This window comes from Sitodiplosis mosellana, unplaced genomic scaffold, assembly GCF_009176505.1.
Source record: "Sitodiplosis mosellana isolate CC-2019 unplaced genomic scaffold, AAFC_SMos_1.0 Smas_scaffold_1, whole genome shotgun sequence".
In the NCBI taxonomy this organism is placed as follows: Eukaryota; Metazoa; Arthropoda; class Insecta; order Diptera; family Cecidomyiidae; genus Sitodiplosis; species Sitodiplosis mosellana.
Genome location: NW_022595244.1, coordinates 1,224,629 through 1,236,536, shown reverse-complemented (window position 1 = coordinate 1,236,536; position 11,908 = coordinate 1,224,629). Strand labels below are relative to the sequence as shown.

At 35.7% G+C, this 11,908-nt stretch overlaps 1 protein-coding gene across 1 annotated transcript; it reads left to right on the top strand.

Annotated features, from left to right (window-relative positions):
* The first annotated feature begins 4,256 nt into the window (after positions 1-4,256).
* LOC129570196 (homeobox protein Hmx-like) lies at positions 4,257-11,880 on the top strand. Its single transcript, XM_055449704.1, has 4 exons — positions 4,257-4,875; positions 9,472-9,587; positions 10,709-10,979; positions 11,142-11,880. Exons 1-4 carry the CDS (start codon positions 4,532-4,534, stop codon positions 11,449-11,451), a joined length of 1,041 nt encoding a protein of 346 aa, XP_055305679.1. The 5' UTR covers positions 4,257-4,531; the 3' UTR covers positions 11,452-11,880.
* The last annotated feature ends 28 nt before the right edge of the window (positions 11,881-11,908 follow it).

Sequence of the window (11,908 nt, the reverse complement as noted above, 5' to 3'; positions counted from 1 at the left end):
GGACTGCAAACAAGGTTTTGAATAACATGAATTTATGATCTTAATTTCAGACAACTCACATGGGCGAAATTGCGTTCACGTCGAATATAAATGGAATTCTGCCAAGTTCAAATACCCAAATTGCTCTAACCAAATACATTGCATGGACTCTTCCTTTCAATTTGATTCATATTTCAATTGGAAGAAATAAAACCAACAACTCTGTAACTTGAAGTAGATATAAAGTGTAGCAATAGAAATACTTAGTGTGAGATCGTCTATCCTAGGGCCAGTTTCGTCGGGTCAGCAAATGCAAAGGCAAACAGGAACTTTTCGAATCTTATCCATTTCTTGCTTTCAACTTTTCTCGCTTCAACACCACATTTTCTTGAACTTAATTCAAACACTTACTCTCCACTAATGTTATTCAGAAGTTGAATACTTTGAGATGCGAAAAGAGACGCATCCTTTTTGCATGACAACGAACTCAGAATTAAATTCTTTTTAACTGGAAAAAATCGCACACACACAAACGCTGCAGTAAGTTGTTTCAATATTTTTAATCGATAGTAAAATATTGTTTGGATTTGAACAATATGAGCCGTGTATACATATAGGTACGATTCAAATCGGTGTGTAAAACTATTTCATAAGAATGCACCAATGGAAATATTACAACGTAATTTCCCAAGGCTAGCATCAACTCAACTTTAAAATTTGTGTGCATTGGTCTAGACCAGAACACCATTCCCGTGGCGATTTGTGAACTCTAACAAGGACAAAACAAAAGCAAATTTGAAAACGAAATTTCTCTAAATCATTTTAAATCTTCACTAATTCAGTTGTTGTTTGTTCTGTTTTCTATTTATGTAATGTACAGTGAAAAGTTTGTAGAAAATGAATATAATTGAAAACAATTTGTAATTTTCGTTACAAAGTTTTAATAAACATGATTGCGGAATTTTATTTCGCAGAACTAGCGAAAATTAGTTGATTCAATGACAATTTACAAATTATTGTAGTGCCAGGGTATCATGTACTACATGACATGTAGTAGCTAAAGGTAATTTGAAGAAACTACAAATAAATATTCATAATTAGGCGAAATTGTACAAATGATAAATGTTTTATATAGTGAAAATTAGTTAAGACCATTCTATATGGCCTGAACGATACTAATTTATGACTTATGTAAATGTATCCAAATTCAATGTTGCTATACCGTAGCAATGGTAGTGTTTACAGGTTTTTGGTTGTTTGTTTACATGAGTATAAAGTATCAGAAGCTTGGGCAGAGCTGCACAGGAATAAGGCATGCGTTTGTGAGCCAAATATGGAATATCCCAATTGATTCAATTTACTTGAATTCAATTTATGGTTTATCGTTCGATTCTTGTTGTTATACTTTCACAATATATTTCAACCGATTTATAATAATTTTACAAGTTTATTTATATAAATCAATAATATTGATTTCGAAAGAAAATCGACACAAATGTGTTGAGCTTTTAGATAAAGTCCTGTTCTGTCGATCTCTATTAACTTTCGTCATAATAAATTTAGTATGAAGAGTATTTATGAACGTGAACATTGTTTAACGCGCTATATTTCAATCATTCCAGCTAGCACAATTAATGAATTGTGAAATGAAATTCAATTTTTCACAACTGTTGATGAAAAATCGAGTGACAGTTACGGTTTGCATTTTAAATGAGCCTTCTGGGAAATGGTACTTAGGAAGAACGCTTGTAAGTATTATGGATTAATTAGATAGCGAATTTCATCCACTATCATAGTTTTGAGTTACATAATTGTGTAACTGGACGAACTATGTAAATTTTGTAAAATCGAATAACGAAGCTAAACATAATTACCTTCACTTTGTCAAGTAAATGTCAACTTGACTCTATCAGCATCATCTTTCTAATAGGAAGCATTTATTATTTACATAAAGTGATTGAAACATTCGCAACACGTGGGAAATAAAACTGGCATCGAGAGCAAACAGCCAGGAAAATAAATCAATCAAACTGTTGTGTATGAAATGGAAAAGTTTCCAAACGAAAAAATTTCGACATAAATCAACCAACTTGTGCTTTTGAGCGGCGCGAGATAGCGGTAGCGCCTAATTAGACAGCGTGGTTGATTGTCAGAACTACATGACATTCTGTCAACGTTCCACAATTCAGCTTCTTTAGGTACTCTGTGTAAATGTGTTTTTTATTTTAATAAACATCCAAACAATTTTTTTCAATAATGATCATTATGGTTCGAACCAAAACGATATATTCAATGTTGCTTAACATACTTCATTTGCGTTTTGGGGAAAATGTGTGAAAATTTTAAAACTTACTTGAAGAATGAAATATTTTCCAAAAAAGTACCAAATTCATGTTCACAAAATTTAATTTTGCAATACCGTTTTGTGGGCATTTTCATAAAAATATAATTTATTCAATAACGAAAGAGAATATAAATGTGTAACAAGCACGCTGTGTGTGACACTTATAACTTACGTACTATTGCGAAATAGTTTGAACTACTAAATGTCAAATATTTAAATTCGCGCCGCTGAATAGTTGCTAAATATACCGCAGATCCTATTTAGTCGCTACCGCTATTCACTGTCACGTCAAATACATTGGTTCTTATGGGAGAGAAGCACAGGTTGAAATCAACAAAAAATTTCATGTAAATTTCACTACAGAGAAACACAAATATCGGTGCGATGAAGTACTAAAATGCCCAAAAATATCATAAAAACTCGGTGGAAAAATCAGTGTTCTGAGTGCAATGTTTTTGGTAGGCGTTTTGCTGTTCATTCAATAGAAAGGGCGAATATATCGTGCAAAAGTATCATCTTCCAATGCATCGACACAAGACAGTTGGCGTGAATAATACTAAATTGGTAAAATCTCTTTCATGTTTGCGATTAACCCGCTGCTTTGATTACAATTGATTGGTTTGGAGGATGGGAAGTGAGTGTAACACTCGTGAATGAGCGTGTGATTGCACGCGTTGATGTCATCTTCCATATCTATTTTGATGGTCGCATTCCGTATAATTAAGTTGATATAATGGGCAAACTGTCGTTGACACAAAAATTGGCAACAATGAAATCTGAAACGTGGAAAATTGCAAAACAGAACAAAAAAAACTTCAATAACTTTCCCAGGAAATGTGACACACACACACACACAGTGAATTCATTAATTTTCGTCTTTTCTCTACCTGGCCTTCTTCGCGTTCATTTGCACACGCTGAACTGACCAAGCAAAGCGGTCAGCATTGCATTTGTTGGCACAATAAAAATGTTCATTTATTTAATTAAATTTAAGTGGCAAATAATTGTCTTCGGTCACTTCGGTCTATCTATTTAACATACATTTCATTTATTCTAAGCCATTGTTACGTCGTTTTAGCGTGTGTGAATATCATTCGAGTTAGAGTTTCCAGTTGGCCTTTTGCAACACGTTGCTTCATTTCGGTATCGTGCTGTCTCATTTATTATAGCATGTAGATTAGAAATGTGCTCCTAAATTATTATGATAAATACGATGTAATAATTAAAAATATTCCAAATGTGCTGTCTATTCGCATGTGTGTCTGCGTGTGCTTGTGCTTGTATGTGTGTGTCAGTTCCAACAATCGGAGGAGTGGATCGTTCATCGCAAAACTAGCATTCCACTACAATACACACCAGTTATTAGCTTGAATATCCTTTTAACAATATGTGAAAACAACAATCGAAACTGAAATAGTGAACACGGAATAGAGAGCATAAGTCACGCCTCTTCAATAAATCCCAACAGTGTGTTAGCTTATTTGGTTACGGTTATTCTTCTTGATCTACTTCAGACTGACAGAACGAATGGAAAAGTGCGAGCGAGAGAGCGAGAGCGACAGAAAAAAATGCACACACCGCACACACAACAAAAACTAGCCGCATCAACAATAGCAATAACAATAAAGCAGACAAAGGCATTGAATAAATTACAACCACTTACACGTTCACGTATATACTATTTTCTCTATTTTCATTCGGTGTCCCTTTTCGGTGGGCATGTGTGATGAGCGAGAGCGAGAGAAAATACGATACAGAATACAAAAGGATACAATATGAAATTGAATGCATGCGAAGAGTTCGCTCTCACTTCATATATGGGTGAAAACGGAACGTATGATGAAAATGATGTAAAAATAGACTGACAACGAGGGTTGAAATTCTTTCAACGAGGATCATCCGAGACCATTACAAACGTGAACGTTGCCGAAGGTTGACGCACACTTTTCTGACACCGTTCTCCTGTTTTTTGCACAACATTTGCGAGGAAGAAAAACTGTTAGTGATTGCGATTATTTTATCATACTTTTTTCAAGTGTATTCTGAAGTGTTTTCGTGATAGTGAAAAAAGAAGTCAGAAGTAAAGTGATATTTTTCGAAGGAATTTCAAGAATCGATCACTGAATTTCGGAACGAAAAACTGATAATTTGTGAAGTTTTTAAACATTTTGATTGGAAAATAACATTTTTGCAAAAAAAAGAGCAAAGATGTCGATTCACGAGCACGATGAGGATATTGATGTGGTTTCAAGCCCTGAGCCATCGCCACGACACTCGAATGAATCTCGAGAGCGTTTAACATCAACACCAATTCAGAGTCGATCGCCCGCTTTTGACCGAAGTGCAAGCGAACGAGCCAGTGTTAGTCCAGCCAAAACCGAATCAACATCATCCGATCAAGGGAGAACGAATGCTGGCTTCACGAGCTTCTCCATTAGCAGTATTTTAAGTCGATCGGAAAACAAAAAAGATGAATTGATCAACACGCCATTCCTACCAAATGCACAATTGACCGATCCAAGCTCGCTTCAAGATGCCGCCATGATTTCACGGTAAGTTTTTTTCTTCTTCTTTGACACGATTGAACCTTCCAATTTGACTTTAGTCCGAAAGAAAAAGAAAAAAAAGGAAAAAATATCAATAAAAATAAAAGAAAATCAAAATTGGAGAAAAAAATGAAACAACAAATAAATTAATCAATAACCAAATAGAAATAAAATTGCAATCAACCACATATTTAACGCTTCTGATCATGTTAACCGGACAGAGCACGCGCTAATAATCAATTTCGAATTGGTTTGAACAGCGATAAAATCAATATCTTGTTATCGAATCCACACCGTTGTCGTGGCTCGTTGAAGTGAATCCAATGAATAAAATTAAAACATAATGTTACCACACCAGAGGAAAAAAAACAAGCCAGCAAATTTCAGTCTGTAAAAAAAACAACCGAACAAATGAACAACCCAATTGAATGCATCGCGGGTGCTCACACTCACCTTACGACATATTATAATACCATAAATTGTTTAACTTTTTAATTCTCTTTTGGTTTTATCGTTCGTTTTGATCAATCCAAGCCATGAATTTATTGCTATTTTTAGTGGTTTATTCCTCTTCATATTCCCCATCGCTCACCGCCTGTGAACGAGCAATACGAACGAGCGAACGCGTGCGCGCACGTACTCGAATTAATAAAATTATTCCAATCCAACCGAAACAGATCCCATTCGATTAATATGAAATTCATTTTCACCGAATGAAAATACACACGTCCAAATGGTGAGTGAGGTGGAGAAGGAGCAAACAGAAACGGGAAAAGAATAAAAAAAATTTGGGAGTGTGTGTTCACTCATTTCATTCTTGGTGAATGTGCGTGTACGCAACACAAGTTATTATATTTGATTAGATCGGGTGATAAGATAGGATGAGGTTTTTAAACGTGTGCGCACATCGTTTATTCATCCATTGGGCAAACGCATCGCGAACAAAAAATATATATTCATAAATGAATTATCGTTTGACCTCTGTCCACGATTATGGCCTAACCTCAACTAACTGGCTTACATTGACACGAACGGTAACGAATAGCCAATTTGAATTGGATATAATTTGAATAAATACGAAGCATTTGAGCAGAGCGATGATGAAACTGCGGTCTGCGGTTTTACGACAGAGGCAAGTTAACGAAATGGAACTAAATGGCTTAAAATAGACCATCTCATTTGGAATTGAAGAAGAAAATGTTTTAATTTTTCGCATAAATTTATTATAAAATAATCATTTTCTCACATCTTGACTGAACGATCGCTCGACTTCATGCAGAAAATTAAGAATGACTCGGAAAAATACTTGGAAAAAGGCGAGCGAAGAGCTCCGAATTTGGACAACAAATTGAAAACAAGATCCATTTTCATAACCTTTAAGCGTCGATTTGCGTTTGTCCGGGTAATTGTCGGTTTGGTCAGTTGATAATGTGAAAATTGGCCCAGCATATCCCTCTTTTTCTTATCCCGAATGCGTTCGGCATTGTGCGTACGATCTAAACGCTGTAATTAAAATTGTTTGTTTACCTAACAAACTATTATCCATTTAATTAATTGGAAATTAATCTTCGTTGTTCGTCAAACGCGATGCAGTTTGGTTCAATGCACCACTCGTTGCGATGCGATCGGCGCTCGTGCGCTTCTGTCGCTGTTATCGTTGCATTTTCCATTCATATCAACAAGCATGTAATTAAGATATAAAGGCCGATTGAACTCTATTGCCACCAACAGCAACTCAATTTCATTCTTCGCTCACCAATTCTTCTCTCTTCTTCTTTTTTTTCTAACATACGCTAATGTTAACTATCACACATGATTATGTTGCTGCACACATCTGTTGTCATTTTTGCTCTTCTTCATCGTCGTCGTCGTCGTCGTCGTCGTCGTTTTTTTCATTCCTGTTTCTGTTTCTATTTCGTTTTCAAATGGTGCGCGACGCATTCATGTTCATCCAACACACGCAGCAATGGATTGAGTGGTTGGATGGATGGCACTGCGTTTCCAAATGTTGTCATAAGGTTAGATTATTATTCAATTTTGGGAAAGCAAATAAAACACTTTATGCGTTTCAAATCCATTGTTTATTTCGGTTTGCCCCTTTGATCGAGCATCGATAAACATTGACAACATGGAATTCGGAATGACCAACGCGTGCTGCTAATTCTAATTTTTGTTTCTGTTCCAAATTGACCAAGTAATCATAGAACATGTTTGAAATAGAGCAACTTCCAAAGTGAATTATAGCTTTTGAACACGAGATGTGGCACTTTTATGTCGACGAACAAATTGAAATGAGCCCACAACCCCATTCGAAATGGTGATGGGTAACTTTTTCATTCGATTGATTTTCAAGACTTAATTTGCTAAATGAATCATAGTCATTCGCCACGTTCTTTCGATACATTCTTCGATAAGGAAGTGTCCTTAATCGGAGAATTTGGAATTGAAATTGAAAATTCACCGCCTCGAATTCGAAAAATCTTTTCCCGAATTTTAAAATTGATTCGAATTGAATGGGCTATTGAAATGACATAACGCAAAGGCGACATAAGACCGTAACTTTACTTCAAAAGAATTAAAATCCTGTAAAATGGAAAATGCTTTTATCGTATTGTGTTCGAATTGACTCGGTGCGAGTGTTGTGTAATGCGCTTAACTGATCGACTATTTGGAAACATGTTCTCTTCGTCTCTCTCGTCAATCATTTCGTTCGTATTTGTGTGCATGTGTTGTATTTCATTTGCAACCAGAAACCACTGCTCTCTTGTCTAAAAAAAAAAACCCATCTGAAATGAAGGAAATTCGAGAGCTGCTGTGAGCGCCAACTGAAACACATTTGCTGTGTGCGATTTTGTTGCCATTACAATTATTATGACGATTGCTATTTATATAGTTAAAACCAATGACTTGATACGTTTTGGCTCTTAATGCATAATCCAAATTGTATTTTAAACGATCAATCAAATCACAGAGACAAAAAGGCACAACTGAATACTGAAAATGAGAGAGAACAATAACAGAAGAAGAAAAAAACCAACAACAACAATAATAATATAAAACATAATGCTCATATTACGCATTCACCCAGTTTTTTTTTATTCTGGTGAAATAAAAGAGCGAACTTTTATTGTAACATACGGGACAAATGGTAAAACCAAAAAACAACAACAAATGTGAATAGAAGGAGCAACGAGACAAGATAGATAGAGCAACTAGCTGAATAAAAAGTGATTGAGCAGAAGAGCTCGAATTAATATAAATGTAATCGGCAATCTTAATAGAGCTATCTTACACCAATTTGAATGCTTTTATTGTGTAAATTAATACGGAATTTACGACAATAAAAACACACAACCATTTCATTCCATCCATAACCAGCAACACAGATTTGCTGTTGCATATTCGCGGTGCGTTGGGATGTTGCTGGTCTGAGTAAATGCGATATCTCTTCACTTACCAGTCCATTAGTTTTTTTTTCTGCTGCTGCTGCTGTTGTTGCGATCTCTTTACATTGATATACGCTTACGGGTGAACGGTTCGCCCAATTTTCATAAAAATATTTACCCTCTTGTTGGAAGTGAGCGAGCGCACACTGTCGCTTTCAATTTTGAGGTAACATTTGTGCGTAATTCGTTGTGTTCCATGTACAAACGCACAGAACTAAATCCCTCCAAAAAATAAAACATTTTATGAGCTACTTATTCGACAATTTGCGGTATGTTGGTGATGCATTTTCAACAGTTTTGCGCGCACTTTCTTCATCATCAATGCCACTTTATGTGTACCTAGTGATGATTTTTCATGTAATCCTCAGGAGATCCATTGGCTTCTTTCAAAATGCTCTACTTAAAATGCGAAATCTGCAAACACTCTTTTCTCTCTTTCTCTCTCTCTCTCTCTCTCTCTCTCTCTCTCTCTCTCTCTCTCTCTGTTCTATTTTACTTACTCTACCGCTTTCCGTTCAATGCCGCCCTTTGCAGTTCGTATTTATCTCACCGGACCATTTATTTTAACAATGGTATTAATGTAGTCGCTCTCTTTGGATTCATAAAAATTCCGTTTAATGCTCTTTGTTACCGAAATGGAAAATCACGCGAAATTGGGATCAGTTGGTATTATTATCTGTGATTCGAACGATGATCGATAAAATGAACTCAACAATGAAAGTGAAATGGTATGATATGATTGACACAATGAGGCATCTGACACATACTCAACTCTTGATTCGGTCCCTCGTGCATTGTACACGCTTACCAGAGCAGAGCAGAGCAAAGTTTCAGCATGTATAAAATAATGAAGTTCCACAGTGTATTGTATCAATTTCCCTCTTCAGTTCGATTAATTTGTGTTTGATGAAGTGGATTAAATCGCCTTTTGTACTTGAATGAGTATGTTTTAATTAGTTTGAGAACCGGCCCGATGTCGATGACATTGAAAATTTGTTGTCGAAATTTTCTTGGATGAATTAGCACTAATCGGTGATGAAGGACTGAGACTTATCATACAAACTGCGTAATTGAGAAGGAGAGAAAGAGCTAAACTTATATCTGTGATAGCACTGTTGGTTATTTGCAATTCTCATCGAAAACTTTTCCATTTCAGATTGGGTTTCATATCGCAATGGGGAGCGTTAGCCGCTTTGTATCCATCGCAATGGTCGTCTTGGTCGACACAACATCAGCAATACCACCGAATGCCATTCCACAGTCCGACAAACGGTAAGCGATTGCGTTTATTATGTAGATTACTTCATGAAAATTAAAATGTAGACCAATGAAATTGATTATATTTTTCCTCGTCTTTGTGCCACACACACACACAACATAACATTTCCCTGTGCCCATTTCTTCATACCTTCGCTCGCTTGCTCACTCGTTCTCTCTTTAATGCTCGCTCTAATTAATTTTCGCTAATGGTCGATTTGTGTGCATATGTTTAACCACACAAAACCATTCTCTGACTCTTCCTATTCCACCGATTCTCGAATGGGAATTACGAAATGAAACAACGACAACAACCACAAATGAACGAGAAATATAAAAACGAAGAAGCGAGAAAATCGCTTCGGGTTTTTATATGGGCGCGTTTCAAGTACGGTTTTTATTCATCGTTTCGGTTTTTCGCTTCATTCAATTAAATAAATTCATTTTTATGTTGAGCAAATTGGACGAACATTCCACGCGCAAAGATTAGTGCTATAAATTCCATCATTTTTCACGACAAACTAAGAGAAAAAAAAACAAACCACAAGTGTACAACAGCAACAAGAATGGAAACTAATTCAACTGTGACACGCAGATCGAAAAAAAACACCACATCGCACCCGCAACATTAGAAAATTTTCGTTTCACGAAACTGTCATTTCAATTAAATTAAATTCCGGCGCTGAAATGTGAAGGAAATTGCTTTCGACCAAAAACTTTTTTCTATGGATTGACCATAATGTTGTTGTTCTTTTGTCGACTGTTTTTCTCTTTTAAATTCTTGGACAATTCGAAAATCCGAATGAAATTTCATAGTAACTTTCTTGTGTCACGCAAGCACACATTAAATAACCAATTTCTACCTTTGCCTGTCTTTTTTCACACATCGCTTGGAATTGGACGAAATGATTCTGACATGATTTTCAGTTAAGAAATAGAATGTCACCACTAAAACGGCGACGCATTACAAACACCGATCACTTTTTTGTTGAAGGAATGGAAAGAAAAATGAAAACGTTTTAAGGGATTTGATTTAATTTATAATGATTTAAATAGATTTTTATTCCGTTTAGTTGAACAAAGTCGTAAAAATGCAGCCATTTGGAATAATTGATTTATTTTTGATAAATTTTTAGAGCTTAGGTCGCCCGATAAGCACTCACCGTCCATAACTAGTTCACCGAAAACGGCCACCACTACCTCATCACCAAGCCAACACTTGAACTCATCGCATGAGTCAGACGATGAAGTCAACGAATCAATCGAAGAGGACGATGATGATGAATCCATGGAACGATCGACCGATGGCAACAATCAAATGATGCACTGCAAACGCAACAAAAAGACAAGAACTGTTTTTTCGCGTGCACAAGTCTTTCAACTCGAATCGACTTTTGATATGAAGAAGTAAGTTTTTTCTTCCGTATTTTCTCAGATTCGTTCGGCTATTGACATAAAAAGTAATTTTAAATAAAGAAAAGTTTTTTCTTCATAAATTCTGTTTCGACAAAAGGAAATTTTCTCAAAAATTCCCCTGAATTCTCTAACCGCTAATTTCCCCATTTATAGATACTTGAGTTCATCTGAGCGTGCCGGATTGGCAGCCTCATTGCGATTGACCGAAACGCAGGTGAAAATTTGGTTCCAAAATCGTCGAAACAAATGGAAGAAAATCATTGCGGCCGATTTGGAGGCAGCCAATATGGCAAATATGGCGCATGCCGCACAACGATTTGTTCGAGTACCTGTTCTGTACCATGAAGGAAATCCAAATCCCAGTTTTATGCCCTCATCACAACAGCATCCAAATGCCATGCCTTTCTATTATCCACGACCCACAACCAGTCCACAACGAACATCACTTCCGTCACTAGTTTGAACTGAGTTTTGTATTTCCGGTTCAAACATGTCCAAATCCATATAGTACAACAAGCGATGAGCAATGACTTTATTAAGTGTAAAAAAATGATACCGAATTACATAAAATGTACATAGTTTAGACAGTAGCAGAAATTCAATTATAGAAATCGGCACCTTCGCAGGAAAAAAAAGAAAACAAAATCAAAAATGTGCAGGTTTTTTTGTGTTTAAGTAGCACACATTGGCAATGTTTTTTTTATTGAATTCGTTTAAATAAATGTGGTCTTAAACATTTTTCGGAACTTAAAATGATTTAATCGAGATTTTTAAACTCTAAACACTTAATATTTTACTAATTCTGAAACATTTTTTTTTAAATTTCATTTTCTTTACACTATTAGAATGAATGTGAATGGAATAGCCAATTAAATAAAATATTTGTCATTAAATTAGTGTGCGATTGTTTTTGTTTTGTT